General features: G+C 38.2%; 1 protein-coding gene across 1 annotated transcript in view; it reads left to right on the top strand.

Annotated features, from left to right (window-relative positions):
* Positions 1-27,091, top strand: part of LOC140730121 (stonin-1-like) — a 149,763-nt gene that overhangs the window by 15,797 nt on the left and 106,875 nt on the right. Inside the window, exons 2-3 of the mRNA XM_073050257.1 lie at positions 5,204-7,034; positions 9,129-9,331. Coding sequence (XP_072906358.1) covers positions 5,279-7,034; positions 9,129-9,331 — 1,959 coding nt within the window. The 5' untranslated portion in view covers positions 5,204-5,278. The remainder of the gene's footprint in view (positions 1-5,203; positions 7,035-9,128; positions 9,332-27,091) is intronic.

Raw genomic sequence — 27,091 nt, 5'->3', positions numbered from 1 at the left:
AACATCTACTGCCTTGCCTTCATCAACTTTCTTGGTAACTTCTTTGAAAATCTCTATAAGATTAGTTAGACGTGATCTACCATGCACAAAGCCATGCTGACTATCTTTAATCATTCCATGTCTAGCCAAATACTTACATATCCAGTCCATCAGAACACCTTCCAATAACGTTCCCACTACTAATGTCCGCCTCACCAGTCTATAATTTCCTGGTTTATTTTTAGAACTGTTCTTTAACAGCAGACCAACAAATGGTTCAAATGGTTCTGTTAATTATGATAGAATGTATACAGTATATTTAGGCTACGCAGGCATCCACAAAAACAGAAGAACCCCAAAAGAATGAACGACAGATAAACATTAGAACACCAAAGCCCCCTCTTCCCATCCCTGTGCAAGCAGCAGCAAGCATCAATATATCAAAATAACCCCTTTCCATCCACTTCAGCAAAAAAGGGTCAGCACTAACCACCCACCAAACAATAGCAAAACACTATTGTTTATCCCACAGGCTCTCCCTCTTACTATCACACATTCCACAGTGAAAGGGGAAATTGACAGTTACCGTTATGGTGTCATTCTGCCACGTCACTTTTTATTCTGAGATTCTCCGACTTGAGAAATAGCAGCAAATTTTCCGCACCATCAAACGAGAGAGAGAGAGAGAGAAAGCAACACTGATGTTCCTTCTCCCACGAGGCCTCAGTAGGCAGCACTGATGTGGAATCGGTCATCCATAGGGCCACACCCCAGAGGCTCTGCCTTCCAAGCTGTGCCTGGAGAATGCCCACATCAGCTATCCTCCAATCCTCTGGTACCTCACCTGTCACTAAGGATGATTTAAATATCTTTGAGAGGGCGCCATCAACTTCTGCACTTGCCTCCCACAGGGTCCAAGGGACCACCTTGTTTATTATCATTGACATGTTATGAAATGTGTTGTTTTGTGGCAACATTACCGTGCAAGACATAAAGTTATTTAAATTACAATAAAAATAAAAATAAACAGTGCAAAAGAGGGATAGTGAGCCAGTGTTCATGGGTTCATGGGCTGTTCAGAAATCTGATGGTGGAGGCGAAGAAGCTGTTCCTAATACATTGAGTTTGGGTCTTCAGGCTCCCATGCATGCAGTGGTCCGAAGAGGACATGTCTCAGATAGTGAGGCTCCTTAATGATGGATGGGACGTTATTGAAGCACTAACTTTTGAAGATGTCCTTGATGATGGGGTAATCACTGTTGATGGTCAGACCTAGAAATGGGGAAAGTTTTGAGAGGAATTACTTATGGAACTCACTCATGCATTAACTGCTAATTGGTAGCAGACAACACTGGAAGAGGCCCATCCTAGCCTCTGAACTGGTCTTGCTGCATTGCAATAAGGCTTAAATGTGAAATAATTAATTATCTATATTAAAACAACTCAATATTTCATTTGATACCTAAAACAAGAACTTCAGATTGTGCACTACAATCAGAACAATTTTAATCGAAGGTAAACAATCCTTTTCGTTTCTAGAGAAGTAAGTATAGTCTAAGATATCTGGTCAAATTTGCTTTTAGAAAGGCATAATTCTGGAGCCGATAATGGTTCAAATAGGAGAGACTGCAAAATTCCTTAGTGCTTAGGTAGAATATCTTATTTTCTGGGATTTTCTCTTTCTCTTGAACGATATAAACGTTACTGTATCTGGAGTTGATTCCAGAGGTGATTCTTCTGGACAATCACCCTATCACACCATCTTAATCAGTTTTCTTGAAGCTTCTGACAAATAGTTTATAATTTATGTTTAATTTATATTTTTCTTGTGAATGCTGATTATCTGATGCTATGTACCAGTGATGTTGCTGCAAGTAAGTTTTTCATTGCACTTGTGTAAACATACTTATGCATATGACAATAAACTTATTTTGACCCTTGTCTTGAAATGACAGAAATGAGCAAATGACTTGATATCAGCCCTGCACTAATGTGGTGAACTACATATACCTGTCTGAGATATACATATACCGTCTCCGAGAGTTATTGATGGTGCATCAACTAATAGTCATGTTTGAATACTCGAACTGTGCTAAAGACTGAGTATTCATAGTTTTCACAAAAATGAAAACACCCAATTGCAGACTATTGATTTCTAGTAACACAATATTAAATTCCTATAACAGACTATGGCCAAACCTGAATCGTTGGCCTTTCAATATGAGCATTACACATGTGGCATTACATAAATGCCTACTGCAAATATGACATCCCAATTTAGCTCAATTGCTCTCATCTCCTCAAAGAAATTACTCTTTTCTAATCTTTTTTATTTTCTATATAGAAAATAAAACTAAAATTAAAGAATTTGTAACATGCAATACTGAAATATGAACTTAAGAGTAGGAGAGGATAATATGATAGGTGAAAGATTGAATTTTAGACAGATAAGATGAACTTTGCCTTCCTTGAAGTTTCTGATGAATGAAATTGAATTCTTGAGACAAAATCAGATTGTTACAATTCACTAAAAAATTGTAGGTCCAGACTACAGGAGAGCAAATTGTTTTGATATATTTTATAGAGCTTTGGATAGGGTTTAGAGGTGATCTTTGATACATTATTGCAGAGCTGGTGAACAATCCATTAAATGAAATCCTGGAAAAATTCAAGGTCTTCAGAACATGAGCCTTTGTTGAAGATGTTCTCATTTGCATTATAGATATCGTTTGTTGTTCATTTCCGCGCCTTTCAGAGCATCGGGCGACAACCTTGCCATTTCTTTAGCGTTTTTTTCTGTCTGCTTTTTCGAGGCTGAGTTGCTAGCTCGATGCTCAACCCAACATGGATGGAAAGTGTACATGGAGCAGCTGGATTTGAGCCCGGAACCACTTGCCTCGAAAGCCGGTGCAGATGCCACTACACCACCGGCCAGCTGGTTATAGATAGATCACACTGCTTTTCCCCCTTGAAAGGCTATTTCACATGTATATAGGAATTACATCTGTTTTTTTCCATCAGATGCTTGGAGATTTTCGACTGTGTTTGAGACTCTGGTCCTGCAATGATTTCTTGATCTAAAGAATGTATGACATCCTGACTGTTTTTTTTTCTCCATTTGAACAAGATATAATTTTGTACTGCAGTATTATCATTACTTCCCACTTCATGTGTATTCATTGGTTTTTGTACATTCACTTTCATACCTTGTTTTTACTGCTTCTCTTGGTCTCTTCCCAATGAGTTGTTAGCATGTCAATCATAATTTTGCTTTTATTGTTCAAACTATTATGCTGCCACTCTTTCCTTTAAGCTGGGTTGCAGTCAACCCATCTGCACTCAGAGTCTGCGATATATCAACAGCTCCACCATGCTGTTATCCTGTGGCATTGTATGGTGCTAGAGTTGGAAATGAACAAAGATAGCTTATAGTCAGTGCCAAATAACTGTAAGATGCTTTTCTTCTCACATGTTCCATGATAATGGATACTGACCTTGAAGCTGCATTATTTGAAGCTGAGTAATGTGAGAGAAAAATGTATCTTTGATACCATTGCTTTGTACAGAAACCCAAACAAATATGTACATTTGACATCAATTTTCTCAAGAATATCTCATGTGACAAAATATTAGCTGTTGTACAAGAATTCTGTTTCTGTGGGGCTGCCAGATTAGTAAACTAGTGAGATTGGAGTCAATCTATGTAAATAAACCAACCTTCCCCTACTCTTTTTTTTAAACTTTCTTAAAGAAATATTCTACACCTGCTTATATCCAATGAACTCAAGTGACTGAACGTAAGGTCCTAGGCTTTCTATGCTTGTATCCTGTCTGCACTTAAGCCACATTTTATCTTGGTTTTTTTTCCTGAATAGTGACAATGCTACAAGGCACCTCTGCACTATGTTTAAATCTCTTGTGGTTACTCCTGTTATTGGCCAGTGTTTGTTGCTAATTGTGGTGAACTACATATACCTTTCTGAACACGCCCCCCCGCTGACTGCTCCTGTGGCTCCTCCCACGGACCCCGGTATAAAGGCAATTGGAGGCACAGCCCCTTCCTCAGTCTCCAGGATGTTGTGTGGTGGTCACTTGCTGCTTGTTCTTTCTTCCAGCCAATAAAAGCCTATATCTCGCCTCACGTCTCCGAGAGTTATTGATGGTGCATCACTAATGTTGCCTTTTTAATGGCTGCTGCTTGATGAATGGTCATGGCTTTACTATGCACCTGTGATTTTCAAATCTTCAATGTCATGATTGTTTTCTCTCCCACCTTTTGTCCCTGACTTGGGATGGCTTGGATGTTTCAGTTGTCTGGTCAGCTCCATTACACAGCAATCATTTACAAAAACTTCATTCTTTTTCTTGCACCAATGCATGTTGTTAGCTTTTGGCTCTCCTCATTAAAAATAGTAGTATATTCAGAGGAGGGGTATTATTGTAGGGCTGGGAAGCATCATCTTAAATAATCATGAGGAAACATCAGAAACTCCAGAATATGTGCTCACACTTTTAGTAAAGATTAAAAACTGCCACATATGCTTACATCACACATGCAATTATATCATTGCGTCATAAGCATATGTAACTCATGAACAAACTTCCAAACAGAAATAATAGTCACCAGACAGCACCATTACTCAAAGGATAATATGTGTTTGACATAATTTCACATAGAATGAAAAGTTATTGGAGCTCTTCCACAGAAAGTTTGGTATGTTATTTTGAGGAATTCCACTTTGTGTATAGTAGTATTTTCCATCCATTTATCCAGCAGTATATTTTTGGTAATGTTTCCTGAGTGGCAGTTTTTGGAATATTATCATGGATCTCAATTACTAAATGAATTCAACTTTTAAAGATAAAAATAGATACTACTAAACAATTTTAGATGATTTTAGAGACTGTTTACAGAGATAATTGCATTTTCAATGCTGTTCCTGAAGAATGTTTTTCAGTAGTAGCGTATCTATTTTTAATAGTCATGAAAAGTGTTTATTTAGGCCTGAGAGCCATCTAATGGTTAGCTGAATATTGAATAAGCACAACAGCAATAACCTAGGAAAAGCATCTTGTGATATTCTGCTATTAGACATTTAAGGCCACTAAAATTCAAGAAAGGATCATTATTTTTCTGTTTCTGTGTAATTTAGTATTTGTTATCATTTAGAACTATTGGATTACCGACTGAAACTTAAAATCTTTTTTTGGTTGTTTTTTTCAGCGAGGCAAGTTGCAATCCATCTTCTAGAACTGTGAAAAGAGGAGATTCTTATGAATTAAGCACATCAGATTAACCATGTGTTCTGCCAGTTATCCAAATTGGGTTACTTTTGATGATGATTGTGCTTTCCAATCACCAAAAGGGTCCTTCGAATCAGATAGTGGGCTCAAAGGATTCAGATCCAATGGTTTGGTGTTAAGTCTTTCCTCTCAACATGAAACAGCCTGGCGATCTGCCTCCGAAAGTAGCACACCTCTTTCTCCACATTGCTCAAGCTTTCCTTGCACCCCAACCTATGGGCCTCAGACTCCGATTACACCGACTTCACCCAAGGATAATCACTTTTTTAAGATAGAGGAACAATCAAAAGCCAATCACTTCAAGTCACACAATAGCGAGAATGGATACACCAACCCTTTTTGGAATCAGAGATGTGTTTTACAGACTGATGCTGTTCAGTGTGAACAGGAGGGTAACCACCTTAATAAAATGTCAGGCATTAATGCAGCAAACATATTTCACCATGAAAACCATCCACCCAAAATAAGAGGACACCAGCAAGTTCAGAACAATTCCTCTCTGATGGCCCTTTGCCAAAAGCTTGAGAAAATACAAGCAGAGGAGTTCCATTTGTCTCAGGGTTTAGCATCAGGAAGCAAGCTGTTAATTACACAAATTCCATCATCTATTGGTAGAGATCTCTTCAAACGTGAATGCAAAGATGGGTGGCCTTTAATGATGAGGATTCCTGAAAAGAAAAACATGATGTCTTCTCGTCAATGGGGTCCAATCTATCTCAAGCTCCTGGATGGTGGTATTTTACAATTATATTATGAGCAGGGCCTTGAGAAACCCTTCAAAGAATTCCAGTTGCAACCTTACTGCAGGCTTTCAGAAGCCAAGTTGGAGAACTACAAAGAATCAGGTAAAATCCACACAGTGAAGATTGAACACGTGTCATTCACAGAAAAACGCAAGTATCATCCGAAACCTGAAGTCCTGCATGAGGCAGAGATTGAGCAGGTATTGAAGTTTGGAACAACTGACTACAGGGACATCACAGACTTCATTGCCGCAGTTGAGGAGGAACTAATGAAGCTACCTCTCCCAACACAGCGAAGGAAGATTTACGAAGAGCAAGAAATGATACTTGAGATAACAGATCATTTCTGGGGTACATTTACAAAGGAAGGAAAACTCTTTGAAAATTTAGTGATGACTCACATTCATTGTTTGTGCTTCATTAATGGCAATGTTGAATGTTTCTTAACTCTTAATGACTTGCAGCTTCAAACTAAAGACCATAGTTACTTCAAAAATGATATGGATAGCACATGGATTCAGATCTGTGATTACCGTGTCCATAAGTGTGTGAAAGAAAATGAGTTTGAGAAATCCAGAATCCTTCGATTTACTCCTCCTGATGCCTGTAGAGTGGAACTGATGCGCTTTAAAACAGTCAATGATAATCCTGAGCTTCCCTTTGTGCTAAAGGGTGTGGTCACAGTTCATGGTGCCTACACAGAATTGCAGGCATTTCTAGTCATGTCCTCTGCTTATTCCAATCTACACAACATGCTGCCTTCTAAGTACTGTGAAAATGTGATGATTCGCTTTCCTGTTCCTTTGGCTTGGTCCAAAATATTTCGCACTGTGCATCTCTTCAGACAGAAGTCCTTGAAGGCTAAAATGAATCGCAATGCTCGACTTGGTTCTGTTAGCACGTCGGGTGGTGAACCAGTTATGCAAGTTACAATTGGAACTGCTAAGTATGAACATGCTTTCAGGGCAATTGTCTGGAGGATTGATGGTCTACCCGACAAGAATGCAGGTATTTTTGCAAAGTATAATTGTGCTAAGTTAGTGTATAGAAATCGGAACTACTGGTGAATATTAACCAGTAACGTACACATAGATACTGATTTCCAATCATAATATAACATTTTACACATGCCACATGCTATCAAATTAACAGACTAAAATATTGAACACTCAAACTTAATTTTAAATTGTGTCTGCTAAACTGAAAAGTATTGATTATATTGGAGAAGAGGGACTAATATCCTTTATTTACCTTTGCAGAGAAAGATTATAATTACTGAAGCATTTCTTTTAATAATTTAGTGAATATAACACTTTATGATTATAATCTTCCAATGCAAAGCAGCAAAGGACTAAACTATACCTACTGAATAATTGAGGTTTTGTCCTGCCTAGTGCTCCTTTTTGTAAATTCTATCTTTCTAATTGAAAGTATATTTCTGTATTTAAAAAGTACTTTTCATACTTGTCTTGAAGTGAAAACATGAGTCTGATCATGCTCTAACCACATAATGCAGACTCTGCAAGTTTGAACAATAGGGATTGATTGGACCCTCAGACACAGATGGCATCTAAAACTAAAATTACAGTAATGGGAGGCCTAAATTTTTACCATTTCATTGTGGAACTCATGGACATAGACAAGGAATTTAAAAGATGGAATTCCTCTTTGCTGCTTTTAATTTAATAGCATATTGTATTTAAATTATGTCTTTATTGTAACAAAACAAAGGTTTCCCAGAGGATTATCAAATCAGATTGATACTGAGGCACAAGTGGCACAGTAACTAAAGATATCTCTTAAGATCATTTTAAAGAAGGAAACAACAGTAAAGAGATGGTAATATTTGGGAGGGAGGGATTTGCAAAGTTTGTGGACTGGATAGCTAAATTCATAAATATCACTGGTGGAGCATTTAGATTTGGAAATGATCAAGAGATCAGAATTGGAGGAACAATTAGAAAGTAAAATCAAAGTGACTCACTACTTGTATCATGGAAAACAGAATGCACCATAGATGTGGCAATTAATAAAATATTGATCAATGTACAGTGAATTCCGGTTAATTGGGACACACTGGGACCAGCTCATTTTGGCCCAATTAAGCGGCTCCTGAAATTAGCTGAAATTTCATGGAAATAGTTAAAGGGGTATAAAAACACAAACTAATTTTAACAGTAACAAATTATGTATTTAAAAGAAATACATAAAAAATAGAACACTGTCCATACTTTACAATGCTATAAAACTGTGAATTAGTTCCTAATAGTTATCAATGAAGGAATTCAGTGTACATTGCCGTGATCTTTTGATTGACTGTAAAGGAACAAAATCAGTGCACATACCTAGTAGTACAGAACATGGACTGCCTTCATACAATCCTTTTGATAACTGCATCCTCCAAATCCTCATTTTCATGGTAACATTCAAGGTGATTGTTGATACCATCAAATTCTTTGTAGTTCCTAACTCATTGTAGTGGAATTATCTCATTTGTCTCACTTCTCCATGTCTGAATATTTGAAAACACAGTAAGCAAAACCATGCCTGAATTGTCTTACTGCTTATTTCCCACCAATTATCAGTGACAAAAATCACTGCTTTGAACATAAACACAAATGAATGATGCTATTTAAAAACTGTTCAATCTAAGCACAATGTAGTGTCTAACGGCCATGTAAGTACACACGACTGACACTAGTTAGAAGTTGTTCGGTAACAGCCTCCTGCCCCAATTAAGCAGCATGTTATCCCAAATAAGCAAAGGGATTTATCTGATTATATTTTGTTCTTTAAGACATCTCCCAAGCTAGTAGTTGCTTCGATTAACCGATGGCCCAATTAACCAGAATCTACTGTACACTTTCAACAAGGAAGTATTAGCATAAAATAATGAGTAAAATTGGATTTTTACTTTATTATTTTAATAGAAGGCATTTTGTTTGAATGTTTATGTAATTACAATATATAATCATATTAGCTGACAATTGTCATGCAGATGGACATTTTTTGTATTTAAACATTAAGGTCAACTCAATCCTTCTCATTTTTACAAAACAAGATTGATGGTGTAATAATGAATTCTCTCATCTTACTCTACAGCGTCTGACTATCCACATTGTTTTTCTTGCAAACTTGAGCTGGGTTCAGATCAGGAAATACCTTCAGAATGGGAGCCATTTGTTGCTGTAGAATTTGAGGTGCCTGACTCATCAGCTTCTAAAGCGAAAGTGAAGTCATTTGGCACAGAGAGTGATATTCAGCCAGAGAAACACATTCACCTAAAAGCTCGATACCACTACCAGGTCAGTTGTATTACCATCTTCTTTGAAATTTGTCTGTTTGGTAAATTGTCAATATATTTTTACAAAACAAGGTTGACCATTTATAAATCAAATTGTTCCACTAATAGTGGCCATACTCACAGTTCCCAAGCACCTAAAGTTTACAATTCTGTCCCTGGAAACCCCACTGCTTCCCAACCCTTCTTTTCTTATTTAAAACTGTTGACTTGCTAGTTATAGCACTCGCTAAAGTGAAATGAGGGATCCTGAAGTGTTGACGAAATGATGGAACTCTCTACTCCATCATTTTCAGATATAATTTATTAGCTGAAAATACAATATGAAAAGTTATATTTTATTTTATTGTTTTTTTCCTTGATATCTTTATTCTGTTTTGATCTATTTACTGAAAAGCAATAAGGGTTTATGATTCCCTTACATTGGCTCAGGTGTTCTTGTGCTCTAAGTCTCAGATTTGCACCTTAGTTTTCATCATAGCTAACTGATTGTGATGGCACATTACCTCTAGCTTCCACATGAGCATCTCCAGATTTTTCATTATTATCTTTTAGTATTGACCTTGTATTCTTGTTGCTCCAAACTTATAGCATCAAAGAATTTTGTGATATAGAATGAGGCCTTGCCTTTTTAAAAGTTTTTGTAGGATCTGCTTCAAATAGTAATTTAATTGCCAGGTACAATTTTGCAGAGATTTGTTGCAAATGGCCCCTTTTTGGTTATTTTGTATATTGAAGTCATAATGATACTGATGAAAGGTCTTCAACCTGAAAAATTGTTTGAAAATTATCCCCTCAGACCCCTTCTACATCTCTTACTCCTTACTTTATGTCCTCTAGTTGTACCTCTCTTTGATAGGAAAACATTTCCTGCAGTCTAACCTATCTATACACCTCAATTTTATATAGCTCAATCTTGTCCCCAGTTGACCTCTTCTGTTCCAGGGAAAAAAGACCCAGTCCCTCCATTCTCACGTCATACTGAGCTGTTCCATCCCAAACAACAATATGGTTGTTGTTTGCACCTTCAGCATATCCTTCCTGCAGAGAAATACCCTTACAGAGAAAAGCTAAACTTCTACTTTAAAGGATAACATAGTATTTATTATCCAGTTTATTTTCATTACCATGTCCATGGTTAAACTCTTAGCATATTTTAAACTGAGAGGATGTGAACCATGAAATTAAAATTATTTATGTAAATGAAAATTATTGATCATATCTGGAATGTAGAAATCTATCACTGGAAGACCAATGTTCCTTGCAAAAGTTCTTCCTGTTGATATCTGTAAATCAAGTGGTCTGAGTTGGCATAATGATCATAAAAGATGCAAGATTAAGGTTATAGTTTTTTACCTTTACTTTTATTTTGTAAGTGGGTTTAGTCTCATTAAAAGGAGGCTATCAGTTAGTCAGTATCAGCCATGGATGTTACATCCTAGCTTTCAGATGATACACGCCAAGGCAGTATGATATGGAGAGTAAGGCTCTCCCTCTTCACGCAGCTGATTAATCCAAAGGAACAGCTGAGACTGATAAAGTTTGGCACCAGCTGTGTTGCAGTAGTTGCTAGTCAGTGTTGAACTCAACATAGGACTGCCTCAGGGACTCCAGCTCCGGATTTTCCCCTTGAGGTTTACTCTCAAAGCCTTTCCTGTGGGTGGGTATAGTTGCAACACAGTGGAGGTTTGATAACAAGGTTTTCCTTCTCCTCTTATTTTTTTTTCCTCATTAAAAACAACTCATTATACAGGCCAGCATTCTGGTGAAAGTTCCTTGACTCTTAATGTTAATTCAATGTTCCTTCGTGGATATGGAGTATTTCCAGCAGTTTTAAATTTCTATTTATAGTTCTTAATAAATGATTTATAATTCTTGATAAATATTCTTATTAAGCCAAATCAAATTAAACCCCTAAACCATAGTTTATTTCCTGGAGAGGACACACACACAAGGCAGATGGTGGAGTCTACAGCAAAAAACAAGCTGCTAGAGGACTCAGGGGATTAGGCAGCATCTGTGGAGGGAAACAGTCAGGATTTTGGGTCAAGACCCTCCATCTAGACTGAAGGGTTTTGACATGAAGCATTTCTTTCATAAATGCTGCTTGACCCCCTGAATTCTTCCAGAAACTCATCTTTGCTTCAGTTTATTTCTATAGTGTTTGTGAATTTAGCCAGTACTTTAGCTCCTGCATTCTGAAAGATAAATCCTGCCTATTTATGATAAATTTCTTGTATGGGTTTTATGTTAAGAGGAAGGTCATGAATGCCAAGATTGAAGAAAGTGCATTCATTCCATCAGTCTGAATTATCCAAATTTATCTGCATATTAACGATAGCTATAGGTGTTATATTTGATGCACGCAGTAAACAAAATAAGGTAGATGATCTTGTAGCACAAGTATGATGTTGTGGGTATCAGACAATCATGGCTGTAAGACGACTGTAGTTGGGAGGTTAATATTCAAGGATACACAGTCTATTGAAAGGACAAGTAGGTAAGCAGAGGAGAAGTGGCTCTGCTGGTAAAAAGTGAAATCAAATCTTTAGAAAGAAGTCCGAGGATCGGAAGAAGACCCTGATGGGAGTTATTTACAGGCCTTCGAACAGTAGCCAAACTGCAAACTAAAGCAGGAGATAGAAAAAGCACCTTAAAAAGGCAATGCTACTTTAGTCATGGGGGATTTTGATATGCAGATAAATTTGAAAAATCAAGTTGTTGCTGGATTCCAAGAGAGAGAATTTGTGGAATGTCTCCAAAATGGCTTGTTGAAGCAGCTTGTGGTTGAGCCGACGATGTTGGAGTTGATTGTTAGGGATGTGTTTTTGGGATACTTGTGGCACATGACAAAATTGGCTAAAGTCAGTATGGTTTCCTTAAGGGAAAATTTTGCCTGACAAATCTGTTGGAATTCTTTGAAGAAATAACAAACAGGATAGACAAAGGAGAATTGGTGGATGTTTTGTACTTGAATTTTCAGAATGCCTTTGGCAAGGTGCTCTACATGATGCTGCCGAACAAGATGAGAGTCCAGGGTATTACAGGAAAGATATTGGCATAGATAGAGCATTGGCTGGTTGGCAGAAGACAAAGAGTGGGAATAAAAAGATCCTTTTTGGATTGGCTGTTGGTGATTAATGGTATTCCACAAGAATCTGTGTGAGGACTGCTTCTTTTTACATTGTATGTCAATGACTTGGATGATTTGGCCAAGTTTGCGGTTGATATGAAGATAGGTGGAGGTTCAGGTAGGGTTGAGGAAGCAGAGAGTGTAGAAGGACTTAAGCACATTAGGAGAATGGGCAACGAGGTGGGAGATGGAATACAGTGTCATGTAGTGTATGGTCATGCACTTCGGCAGAAGGAATAAAGCATAGACTATTTTTTACATCCTATCAAATACTGAAAAGCCTAGATAGAGTGGATGTGAAGAGAATGTTTCTTTTGTTGGGGGAGTCTAGGATCAGAGACTGTCAATCAAAATGTCCATTTAAAACAGACATGAAGAGTAATTTCTTTAGCCAGAGAAGGGTGTATCTGTGGAATTTATTGCCACAGGCAGCTGAGGAGACCAGGTCACTGGGTACATTTAAGGTTCATGATAAGTCAGGGCATAAAAGATAATGGGGAGAAGGGAGGAGAATGGCGTTGAGAGGGAAATAATGGAGCGGACTTGGTGGGCCAAATGGCCTAACTCTGCTCCTATGCGTTATGGTCTTAATTTGGTAGTATGCAGGAGTTGAAGAGAAACAATGTCTTTGATAGAGTAAAACCAAGATGGGGTAAGAATAAACAAGGTTATTTAGTCAATGAGAGCAGTTAAGGGAGTGACAACATAGACAAGTGAATAAGAGTTGCGAAATGTAGAGCAAGAAGACTGAACACTTGTTTCACTCCACGAGAGAGAAAAGCAACAACCAAGTTGAGTCAGTATCACAGATGAACAACTGATACAGACAGAAATCAAGTTACAATATTAAGTACAGAAGGCTGCAACATGCCAACACTGAAGATAAGATGCAGTTCCTCAAGTCTTTGTTGGGTCACATTGTAACAGTGCAGGAAGCCATAAATTGATCGGTCAGAGTGGAAATGCCATGGAAAATTTAAATGGCAGGCAGCGGGAAGCTTAGGGTCAGCCCGGCAAACTGAGTGCAGATGCTCCATGAAGCGATCAGCAAATCTACATCTAGTTTCACCAATGTAGGGGAGATCACACTGAACACTGAATGAAGTATAGTAGACTTAAAGAAGTGCAAGGGAATTGCTGCTTCACCTCCACCTGGGTTCTGTGTGTTGGGAAGAAGTGAAAGGATAAGTGATGCATTGCCTGTGTTTGCAATCTACACCCAATCAGAGTCCTTCCTTTTGTTCTCCCCACTTGTCTCCTGGCTGCAACTACTGTTTGTTTTCAGTCTTCTAGTTCTGATGGGCTCTTGACAAAGAAGGTTAGCTTTCTTTCTCTTACCATTGATGCTGCTGAGCGTTTTTAGCATTTTCTGTTTTTGGTTTGGTATCCAAAATCCACAGTATTTTGCTCCAAAAATACCACTGTGCCCATTTTCTCAGAAATTTCCTGATTTTGCCAGATTTTATTTTGTCACTTGGTTAATTTTCAGGTAAAATTCAGACTCTATGTCATTAAGAGTAGTTAAAGTGTTTTGATAACTTCACTTGTATGAGGTAGACTCTGACTAATAGAAGGCAAAATAAGAATTAAAAAGAAATTAAAAATAACAATATTACTTGGCTATTTCCCACTGCACTTCCGTATTGTTTTAATTGTTCATGAAGTTGACAAAGTTGAAATGTTGTGTAATATTTGAAACAAAGCATTAAATGTAAATGTCCATACTTTAGCTGTGTAAACATTTCAAATAATGAATTAGTACATTGAACATTATTTTCCATGTTAATAGCCCAAAGAAAACGTGTGGTATGGTATCACGTGTCCATTATTTGAATTAGTTTCTCCAAGACCATGATTTTGAGCAGTTTCATTAAACATCAGAGTAACAAATTTATTTATTATTTGCTTATGAGCATTTTATTTTCATTTGAACCACAGACTGCAAAATGAAATAGATGTATCTAGCTCAATGAATTACTATCACACGAAGTATTGCAATTCTACCAAAATAATGCTAACCATGGTGTTTGATGGAACTTTTAAAAAAACAATTGAATTAGTAAAATTATTGAATTAGTGCTCATAATGGCCTACAATTTCCAGCAAAGCTATCCAATATTTCCGATGCGATTTGTGCATTTTATCCAAATTTAGACCATCGCGAACTATCTTCAGTTGACTTCATTCAAAAAAGCATATTTTTATTTTTCAGCTAGATATTAACATTGTATATTAGCAAAAGTTTCACTATGATGTCTCACAATCAACACATTTTGATTTGTGTTTAATGTTACATCATTGGACCTCTCGATTATTGATAATATTGGGGAAAAAATTGAATACAGGTCTTAGCAATACGCACATAGGCTTGTGATTTAACCCAACTTGAAATGGATGGTTTACTTATAGCTCTATTGTTGATTCTTTATATGTGATGAAACAAAGGTGCTTCTATCTGAAGTTAAACCATACTGGTTTGGTCACTAATTTATCTTCCAACCTGTTCCAATCCACCCCAAACCCATGAAAGGATTCAACAAATGAAGCAGATGCAGGCTAGCTTTCTCTTTTTATCATTCTATGAGTTATTGTAATTCCCCCTTATTTATTCTGGAATGTATTTCACTACAGGTTGAAATTGAAAAGAAGTGGATTAGAATCGAGGGAGAAGATCCGGAGAAACCTGGAGACTGTGTGACCCAATGAACATTATAGATGGCACAATCTCCAGCACAATGTTGTCACAAAAATAGTCTATAGTCTTAAAATTATGGTAGTATCTTGGTTACTTGAATGTTCGAGAAGTTAAACAGAATTAGTAAAACTGAGCACACTATTCTGTAGGAACATCTGGCCCTTCCTGCACAGTAATAGCACCTGTCTCCACCCCAACTCCTCAATGGGTAGCTGCCCCAAATATAAATCCTCTGCATCTGGAAGGACAGAACTGAGAATAGTGAACTGGTGGAGATTCTCTTTTTGATATTTCCTATTTTATTGTATTTCTCATTCAACCTGGTGTCAGGGTCCATGAATATGCAGTGATTAGGATCTCACCACAGCCCACAGTTCTTTTTTTTTCAAGTTTTTTTTCATCAATAGTTGAGGAGGGTAATTATGGTAGTAACCCTTGAGGGAATAATTTTACTTCATAAATTACTTTTTTGATATTTAATGAATTCCAGTTTATGATCATGAAATTTAAAACTGTAATAAATGGTAAGGGGTTTGAAATTGACAGACATCTGGTGATTTAAAGAGGAAAAATATGATGGTTTCTCAAAGAGAGTCATAGAATTACACAGCAGGGAAACAGGCTATTTGGCCTACCAAATCCACCCCATCCCATTTACACTAATCATATTTTATTATACACATATTCTCTTCATCTTCCTGTACGCTATGTGCAATTTACAAACGTCAATTAGTTCATTGACCTGAATTTCTTTGGGAGTTGGGTGGAAAGCAGAGTACTTGGCTGAAATCCATGCAGTTTGACAAGAGAATATGTAAGCTCCACATAGACAGTATTGGAGGACAGGATTGAATCAAGGTTCCTGTAAATATAACAAACCAGCTGCTCTTTTAAAGTATCATTCAGGTTATTTATCTCTCATTTTATTGAGTAAATGAGGAGAGATAAGTAAATGCCACTTTAAAGGATTAACAACAGAGAGACTCAGGGTGTCTATTGGTGAGCCTCAGGTAGTTGTAGAGGCCAGTTAGGATCCATATATTCTGGTGCAGTGTAGGCAAGAGTAAGTGGTGGTTGTGGTTAATGGTTGGGAATTTTGGTTGTTCATTGCCTCCTTTCACAGCTGCCACTTGCTCTCTGCAGCACAGTGGAGGTTGTTCTCATGTACCACTCCCTCTTGAACAGATTTCCTCCAGGTGTATCTGTTGTGTGCAATCTCTTCCCTGTTTTTAGATGTAATGTTGAATTTCTTCAGACTGATTTTGATGTTATCTTTGAAACATCTCATTTGCCCACCAGGGCCTCACTGACCTTCCTTCAAATGGGAGTAAAGGATTTGTTTGGGGAGATGCGAGTTAAGCAGCCGGACGACGTGCCCTATGCATTGGAATTGGCATTGTTTTATCATGGTGGAGACACTGTTCATGGTAGCCTAAATTGATGTTAGTGTGTCTGTTCTTCCAGCTGATCCTCAAAACTCTTTAGACGCTGCCTGGCCTGCTGCGTTCCACCAGCATTTTGTATGTGTCGTTAGTTTCTTTGGTGGTATCATTCCAGGGATTTCAGATGCCTGCTGTAGGTGGTCTATGATTAAGCTCCGACAGTAATGTAGTAAGTATGACAGCTCTATAGATCAAAAGTTTTGTTTAGACCTGTAGGTAGTGGTCTTCAAAGACTCTGTTCCTTAATCCTGCATAGGCTCCACTAGCATTACTCAGGTGGTGGTTCATCTCTGAGTTGATATCTGCTTTTGAGAAGAGAATGCTGCCAAGGCAGTGCAAGGCTGGATAAATGGCTGGTTGGGCAGTGGTGGCTGATATAGGATTTCTCTCGTTTTTTTTAAAATCAAGACAAGACCAAGAGCACTATCTGCTTTGACAAAGGTATTCAGGATACATCGGAAATCCTCTTCAGAGTTGGTGTGATGGCGTGTCATCCACATACTGAAGTTCAGATCGGGGGACAGGATGACTCTAAAGTCAGCAAGGGCTATGCTCTCTTGTACCATCAGGAAGGCAAAGTGTGAGTGCTCACTGAAAGCTTATAGACACCTTTGTGGCACCAGGGACAAGTGACACTTGTGGCGAGGTATCCAAGCCATAACTGATTACAAATCCACCTTGGGCATCAATGACAGTGATTCCTCCCTTCCTGATAGGCTGAATGCCCTCAATGCATGATTTGACACATTTGAATGATGTGACATTGAAGAAAGCTTCCCTTTCCCTCTGTGGAACAGGCACACTAATGGGTGCAGCTGAGTTGAGGAGGATCCTAGCCAGGGCAAACCAACACAAAGCTGCAGGGCTGGGCAACATACCCGGTCAAGTGCTGAGGGACTGTGTGGCCTAGATAATAGAGGTCTTAACAGACATCTTAAATATCCAGTGTCTCTGCAGGCTTCAAGACAGCCACTATTGTTCTGGCGCTCAATATCCACAACACCTCCTCACTAATCAAGAAGTTACAGCAACATACACATTTTCTGAGGAGACTGAGATGGCTGAGTTTACAACTTTCTGCAGCTTCTGGCAATCCTGTTCGATGGCCCCTCCAATAACAGCTGGTGTTGCAACCAGTTAGAATGCTACCAATGGCACATTTATAGAAATTTTCGAGTATCTTTGGCAACATGCCAATTCTCTTCAAACTCCTAAAGAAATATAACCTCTGTCGTGCCTTCTTTGTAGTAGCATCAATGTGTTGGGCCCAGGATACATCCTCAGAGATGTTGACTTGAACTTGAAACTACTCACCCTTTCCACTTCTGATTCCTCGATGAGGACTGTGATACATGTTCCTTCGACTTCCTTTTCCTGAAAACCACTATTAATTCCTGGTTTTATTGAGTGAAGATTGTTGCTGCGACCTTCCCTCAGGCTGTGAGACTAATGAACGCTCTGTCACCAGTGAGTTCTCATCACTCGGATAGTGAGCTGATTACTGTTTACCTGTGCTGAAAACTCCATGCATTTCTGAAATATATTTTTATCTATTTATGGTAATATTTTGTTTTATGTACTGTGTGCAATATATATTTTGTAGGTGCACTGTGGTCCAGAGGAAGATTGTTTTGTTTGGTTGTATACATTTACAGTCAGATGACTGTTCAATGGACTTGAATTTGAACTTGAGGGAAAGTAGAGAATGATATTGAATACTGACTGCAAAAGATATAACAGTAACTTGCAAAAGGAAAATTCTGTGCTGCACTATTCAATACTATTAAACTGAGCTGCAAAATCATTACCTTACAGCTTAATGTGACAGGCAAAGGCCTTTGCAATACATCAAAGACACCAATAACTTATTTTAGACCTAAGCAAATACAACATTCAAAGTTCAAAGTAAATTTAGTTTCAAAGTACATATATGTCACCATATAAAACACTGAGATTAATTTTCTGTGCCCATTCACAGTAAATACAAGAAGCAGAATAGAATTAATGAAAGACTACACCCAATAGGATGGACAACCAATATGCAGAAGACAACAAACTGTACAAATACAAAAGGATATCACAATAATAATAATTAATAAATATTGAGAAAATGAGATGAAGAGTCCTTGAAAGTGAGTCCATAGGTTGTGGGATCAGTTCAGTGATCGAGTGAGTAAAGTTGAGTGAAACTATTCTCTCAGTTGAAGAGCCTGATGGTTGAGGAGCAATAACTGTTCCTTTCCTGGTGGTGTGAGTCCTGAGGCTCCTGCACCTTCCTGATGACTGCAGCGAGAAGAGAGCATGGCCTGGATGGTAGAGGTCCTGGACGATGGTTGCTGTTTTCCTGCAACAGTGCTCCATGTAGGAGTGCTCAATAGTGGGAAGGGCTTTACCTGTGATGGACTGGGCTGTATCCACTTCCTTTTTGTAGGCTGTTGGTGTTGGTATTTCTTTACCAGGCCATGATGCAACCAGTTAATATACTCTCCACTGCACAACCATAGAGGTTTGTCAAAGTCAAACTTCTAAGACAGTAGAGACACTGTTTTGTTTTTTTGGTAATGCCACTTACGCACTGGACTCACTGATCCTCTGAAATGATAACTCCGAGGAAGTTAAACTTGCTAACTCTCTCCACTTCTGATCCCGTGAAGAGGACCAGCTCATGGAACCCCAGTTTCCTCCTCCTAGAGTCAATAATCAGCTTGTACATCGGTCTCAGTCACTGAAATCACAGGGTTGTCAGGGGCTGTGTGAGTTCTGAGGGAGCCCTGTGACAGCTGTTGAGTATCATTCAGTGATTCAAGTTTGGTCCAGAGTTGCCACTTCATATATGAGATGGCTTTCCAGAGATCGTATCTGGACCTCCTGTATTTTACTTGATTGCCAGACCTGATCTGGCCCTCGCAACACTCACAAAACGCTGGAGGAACTCAGCAGGCCAGGCAGCATCTATGGAAAAAAGTACAGTCGATGTTTCAGGTCAAAATCTTTCGGCAGGACCCCAATCTCCACTGATCTGGCCCTCAGCTGATTGTGGATCTCATATTTCATCCAGGGCTTCTGGTTGGGGAAGACTGAATGATTTTGTGAGAACACACTCATCTGAGACTGTTTTTATAAATTACATGACAACCGTGGTGTATTTGTTCAGATCCTCCGAGGAGTCCTTGAATACAGCCAGTCTACCAACTTGAAACAATCCCATAGCCACTCCTCTGCCTCCCATTGTCCTTACTTCTGGAGCCTTGCTCTTTATCCTTTACCTGTATGCAGGTAGGAGGAGGACAGACAAGTGATCAGAAATACCCAAAATGCATTCTTGGGATCAAACAGTAGGCATTCCTTATGGTAGTATAGCAGTGGTTGAATGTGTTGGGACTGCAGGTGATACATTGATGATAACTGAGCAGGTTATTCAAACAAACCTGATTGAAGCCTTGGGGTAGGCAGATCACGGCACTTAGTAGCTCAAGTGCCTGCTTAACATCAGTCTTTGGTGGCATGTAAACTGCAGTCAGAACCACAGAGGTGAACTCTCTTGTTAAGTAGAACATTAAATGTTCCAGGTTGAGAGAACAAGAGTGGGACAAAACAGCTGCATCTAAGCACCAAGAAGATTTTATCGCGAAACACAGACTCCCACTTTTTGCCTTCTCTGAATCAGCCGTCTGTTCCATCCTGTGGATCAACAAGCTCTCAGGTCTGATCTGTCAAATATGGGGTACCTTGAATTAGCCGTGTCTCCATAAAACACAAAACACAGTAATCCCTCATTCCCCTCTGATACAGGAATCTTGCCCTTAGGTCCTCAATGTTATCCTGCAGTGAATGTATCTAAAAGATGTGTTAAATTGTCTCTCCTGAGCTCAGTTAAATAGTGCAGGAGTGATAAATTCCCACTATTTTGACATGTGCCACATAAGCCTCATCTCTTTATGTGTTGACACTGGCCAATATTCATCAGTCAACAATGTTTCTTCACATGTGGCATTTCCCCTTTGGACTTTAATTACAATTTGTTGAAATAATCATCCCTTTCTTAACCTTTGTTGAAACAACTAGCAGTCCTAACAGTTCATGATATAACCTCATAGCACCAATGACACCGGTACAATTCTGACCTTCCAACTGTCTGTGTGCAGTTTGCATGCTCTCTTCATGAACTCATGGGTTTCTTCTGGGTACTCTGGTTTCCTCCTAGATCCAAAATGTGCTGGTAAGTGAACTGGGTACTGTAAATTACCCCTACTATAAATAAATTGAAAAAGAATCAATGGAATTGAAGGGTATGAGAGAATAGATTAGCAAGGTTAAAGAAAAATAATAGGGGGAAGCAGATGATTGTATTACTCTGAGAGCCAGCAGAGACCTGATAGATGAACTGGCCTCCTATATTGTAGTAGAAAAGGGACACAATGATTATTAAAGTTTGGGGGAAATTGCAATAAATGATTGAAGAAATTAGCGTTTTGCAGTCCACTCTTAGTTCATTAACATTGTAAAGGACCTACAAATATTTACTCGGATGTGTGTAATATTTGAAAATGGGGTTAAGCCGATGCTTCCATGCAATACAATCGTAAAAACATAGAAAATTAAAATAATTAAATATTAGAAGAAAATTTCGCTGTAATAGATAAGAGAACATTAATTATAAAGTATTAAATGTGTTACTTACTGAACTGCTTCATAATTTTATCTTTTGGGAAAGGAGTATGCTGAGCTATTTTATAAACAGGGATGAATGCATATTCATTTAGTGTTACTAGTGACTTCTGTTTAGCTCTATATTGAAAGGTCAGCCTGGGATGAATTTTTTTCTTTGGAACTTCTGTTTGTGTGATGAGATATTTTGAATCATAAAGGAATTGAGAATATGGGGAACTAAAGCAGTAGTTAAGGCGAGTTATGATAATAAATACCAGTTGAGATGTTCAATTATCCACTTTTCGACTGACTGGTCAACAATTTTAAGCATTAAACATTATAAGCTTGGATTACTTGGTGACATTAGCTGGTATGCAGTTATCTCCTAAGGTTATGGATTAATTCTATAGCATGCATTATTCATCTGAAGCTTAACATTAACTGTATTCATTTTTAATATTGGTAGCATTAACCTAATGATTTCAGTAATTCTTAGATGATGCTATTTTTAAAAATGCTTTTCTCTGTTCTTTTGTTGGCAACATTTAAAATCAGCAAACTATTGAATGTACTGTATTAGTTTGTAGATAAGTTATTAAATCATTAATTCTTTCCTACATAAGACAGTGGTCTAATCTGTAATCAAAACTGATCTTTTCTTAAGTAAATGTGAAATATTAAATGCAGAATTTTATGAAAGGAAAGTAATATTAGTTTCATTAAGTACTCAAAATTATCACTATACTGAGAACAGTGCAATATTTGTATGCAACAGCACAAATAACAAATGATATCTTTTGCTCTATACAAGTCCTAACTCAGCAATAGATTTTCATGCTTTTAGTTATCAATACCTGTAAATATTAATGTTGCTATGGAGCCTTTAATCTGTCTGCTGCAATGAATGTGGGAAGTGTCTGCTGATAACTCTAGTTCTCCAGCACTAATATACTATATGTATCATCCCCATTACTGCAATAACATACAAGAAATATCATATTTGAAAAAAATCAATAGGAATACAACTGAATAACTTAAGATTTAAGATATTAATTATAAACAATGCATAAAACACAAATATAACACACAAATACAAAAATTTACAATACTGTGCAAAAGTCTTAGCTACATATATATAGTTAGGGTGCTGTAGCTAACAAGTATAGTACTGTATTTCTCATTCTCAGCTCCACATTGACAAGTACAGTACTGTATTTGTCAACGTGGAGCTGAGAACGCGTTTGCAAATCTGGCAGGAGCAAAGGATGTTGGGAATATCAAGGGTGGAGCTCTGCAGGAGGGGTGTGGGGCAGGTGGCAGAGAAGGAATGCCAGGCTGGGGGGCAGCGCAGGTGCAGACACACCTAGCCCTGAAACACCAGGCAAGGTCATTTGATTACAATTAGTTCATTGATCATTATAGAATGACTCTCTGGTGCTTCCTCCTCCCTTCCCCTTTCCCCAACCATGATTTCCCCTCTCCCTGCCCCCTTCCCACTCTCGGTCCACAATAGAGACCCTTATCAGAATCAGGTTTATCATCACTCATCATGAATTTTTTATGCAGCAGCATAGTGCAGTACATAAAATTACTACAGTACCATACTGTGCAAACGCCTTAAGCACCCTAGCTATATACATGCACCTAAGACTTTTGCATAGTACTGTAAATATTTTCTGAAACTAGGGTGATGTGGATTTAACAGGCTGTGGAGAAAAAATGTTTTTAAAGGATTCTTTGTAAAAGAAAAAGATAATTGCCTTTTAGGTACAAGGAGTGAAAAGAGGTACAAGTAAAGAAATAAAAGACAAAAAGTGAGTGGTCCATTCACATGTGATTTATTTGGAAAATGTGTGCTTTTAAAGAAAAACCAAAACACAACATTTTCAGAGCAGCAGCTCAGGTAAAGAGAATGAAGGGAATGATTGGTTGGATGGAAAGGAGTGATTGATTGACACAACTTATAATAGTGCCAGCTGTAATATGACAGTGAAGGGTTATTAATCACAGCTGAGGAAGTATTGGAGATACTCAGCAATCTGACCTCCTGAATACTTAACAGCATTCTTTGTTTTATTGCAGATTTCGAACAACTACACAGCTTCAGCATTTTTGTTCAATGTTTTATTTATCTCCTTTCATTTACACTTCCTCCAAGCAGCTGAACATTGTTAGCAAATCTTTCACCAACCTCTCAGCTAACACCAGATACCTTTCTCTTCGACTTCTCTTAAACATTTAGCAGATATGTCCTTTATTCTTCCAACTCTTAACTCACTTCTGCAATTCTAATCCTTTTATTTCTAACCTTTCCTAATTCTAATGAAAGGTCATCAGCCTAAAATGTGAACTGTATCACTCTCCAAAAATGGCACCTGACTTGAGCATTTTCAGAATTCTCGATATTAATTTTATATTCCCAAGCATTTCCAGTACTTTTGTGCTTCAAATACCTAAATTGATACATGTCATAATGAAATTTGGATTTAAAGAAATGTGCCCATTAATGGGAGATTGCTCATGTTTCCTTCAGAGAAGAACCCCTTCTACATATTTTTAGATCCACTTTTCAGCTTTTTTACCTTAAAATCACAAACCTCCGATGTATCACCAAGAGACAGCTTCAAGCTCAGAACAATAACCAACAGCATGTTGCTTCTTTCATGCTCTTCCTTACTGCCAATTCAAAATGAAATTTTCTGTAGGTTCAAGACAATAGTCAACCAAATGTAAAATTAAGCTATCCTTGAAATGCCAGTTGTATGCAAAGAAATGAAAAAATGTGTTCTTATATTGAAAATTCCTAGTTGTTTATAATTAAGCTTAGTATATTGTACTAAAGAAATGACAATGACATGATATACAACCTTAGAATAGCATTTTCTATTCATTATACATGACTTTGTGTTCATAAAATAGTATGACTGGATCATTAATGGTTTGCTTTTATAAATGTTTAAAATGTAGAAAAGCATTATTATACTGTGCTCCTCTCCTTTTATCTGCCAACGTGAAATAAAGGTGTTATGCAATTGGCTGACTTTAGTGAAATGAACTGAATACTTCATTTTTTTGGAATTGAATTTTAAAAGCTAAGTATAATATTTATGTTGTCTCTGATTAGACTTTTCATGTATTCTCTCATGAATGCTTTGGCTCAAAAGTATTTCATTTATTGTTCCATGGATGACTTCTGGGATGTGGTATATGCTCACAATCAAAACAAGGCAGGCTCCATCCATAATCTGAGGCATTTTAATGTAAACCAAACTTAAAGAACAGAAAAGATTTACAGCATTTCTCAAGGGCTTCTTCTGTAGTGGGTTGGTGCTGGAGAAGATCCTGTTAATATTAGAAAAGAAATCTTTAACAGCAAGTCAGCCTCTTGTACAAAGATATTTGCTACATGTTATAGGTACTGTGTGTGTGTGTGCATGCAAATCATGATAAAGTGTTGCATCCTTAACACTAAAGAGGAGGTACAAGATTAACCATGATCCTCATGATTGCTGGAACAGGCACTAAAGACCATATAGCCCATTCCTCCCCTATTTCTTAGGTTCGCTTTGAAGAACATTGTGTATTGTGAAGGCAATTCTAAACTCATCAAATTAATGAACTGTTAAAGGCTGAAGAAATAGAGTTAGAATAATAAATTCAATGTCAAATCAAGTGTTGAAAGTGAAATAAATGAAAAGTGAAAGATAATGGACAAGTTATTATTTTTAAATCTTAAACAAAGAAAATGTGAAAACACTCAGAGTGGCTTACTATTTGTGAATATATAAGATTCACCAAGGTATTGTTTTGTATAGAAAAGTCATAATTTTTTGGTTGAGTTCGGTTTGTATCCACAAACATTGTGCTGCTGACTTCATGTCAATCAGCGTACTTCACTAGCACAAGGGATTCTGCAGATACTGGAAATCCAGAATAACACATACAAAATGGTGGAGGAATTCAGAAAGTCAGGCAGCATGGGCCGAAACCCTTCATCAGGATTGTGAAGGATGGGTGAGAAAGCCAGAATAAGGGAGTGGTTGAAAGGGGGAATAGGAAGGAGTACAAGCTAGAAGGTGATAAGTGAAGGAAGGCAGGTGGGGTGTATGAAGTGAGAAGCCAGGAGATGATAGATAGAAATGATAAAATGCTAAATAAGAAGGAATCATGAATGAATAAGGGAGGACCATGGGAGAAAAAAGGAGGACAGGCATCTCTAGAAGTGGGAAGTGACAAGTGGATGAGGAGAAGAGAAGAGGGAAGAAGGAAGCAAGAGTGGGGAATGGAAGAGGGAAGGAGATGGGGGAATTACTGGAAGTTAGAGAAATCAATGTTTATACCATCAGGTTGGAGGCTACTCAGATGGAATATGAAATGTTCCTCCAACCTGAGAGCAGCGTCAAAATAGCAGTACAGGATGCCACAGACTGACTTGGCGGGCAGAAATCAGCATGGGAGGTTATTCATTGGTGATGCAGTGGGAGGTTTAAAAAGAGCTACGATGCTTACAGCTCGTTTTGGTGGGGTGAAATTAGCACAAAAGGTCATATGCAGTGCAAGGTTTAAAAAGAGCTCCAGTGCTTTTGTCTCTTTTTAGTGGGCTGAAATCAGAGTGGGGCTAATAAAAAGGGGTGTTTAAGCGGAGTGGCTTTTCTGTGAATGGGCCAATATTAGAGTGGTCAGGCTTTTGCTCAACAAGCTTAGGGGAGAGCAGGCTTATGCAGGCACTGGTAGAGGTTCTAAGTAAGTAAATAATAAAGTTTCTATTAAGATTTTTTTTCTGTTAATACATAGCCAGTGTGCTAAGAATGGGTCTGAAGTAATGGTATATTCTTTGTACGAAATGTGGGAACTCTAGACCTCTAATCTCAGTGATAACTGCATCTGTATGAAGTGCACTGAACTGCAGCTCCTTAGAGACCATGTTAAGGAACTAGAGCTACAGCTGGACCACTTTCTGCTCATATGGGAAAATGACGAGGTGACAGACAGGAACTACAGTGAGGTAGTCACCCCAAAGTTTTAGGAGACAGGTACATGGGTGGCTGTCAGGAGAAGGAAAGTGAATGGGCAGACAATACAGAGTTTCCCTGTGGCTGTTCCACTCAATAATAAATATACCACTTTGGATACTGTTGCGGGGGGACTACTGGGGGGGGGGGGAGAGGGGTGCTGCAGGGACTGGGTTTATGGCACTGAGCTTGGCTCTATGGCTCAGAAGGAAAGTGGGGAGAAAGGGAGTGCAGTAGTGATAGGGGATTTCATAATAAGAGGATAAGAAAGCAGATTGTGTGGATGTAAAAGAGACACCTGGATGGTATGTTGCCTCCCATGTTCCATGGTCAGGGATGTCTCGGAATGGGTCCATGGCATTCTAAATAGAAGGGTGGTCAGCCAGAATTTGTGGTTCATATTGGTAACAGCATAGATAGGAAAAGGGAGAGGGTCCTGAAGAGAGAATATAGAGAGTTAGGCAGAAAGTTGAAAAGCAGGATTTCCAGGTTAGTAATCTCTGGCATGCTTCCTCTGACACACGCCAGTGAGGGTAAGAATAGGATGATTTGACAGATGAATTGATGAACAGGGCAGGGTTTCAGATTTGCAGATCACTGGGATTTCTTCTGGGGAAGGTATGATCTGTACAAAAAGGATTTGTTACATCTGAACCTGATGAGGACCAATATCCTTGTAGGCAGGTTTGCTAGAGCTTTTGGGGAAGATTTAAATTAATTTGGCAGGGGAATGGGAACCATAGTGATACAATGAGGATGGGTAAATTAGAATACAAGAAGATGCAGTGTGTAGTGAGACTATGAGGAAGGACAAGCAGATGATAGGGTAAAA

The sequence above is a fragment of the Hemitrygon akajei genome, chromosome 7, assembly GCF_048418815.1.
Source record: "Hemitrygon akajei chromosome 7, sHemAka1.3, whole genome shotgun sequence".
Lineage (NCBI taxonomy): Eukaryota > Metazoa > Chordata > Chondrichthyes > Myliobatiformes > Dasyatidae > Hemitrygon > Hemitrygon akajei.
Note: the sequence above shows the minus strand (reverse complement) of the source record. Positions and strands in the feature narration are given on the sequence as shown.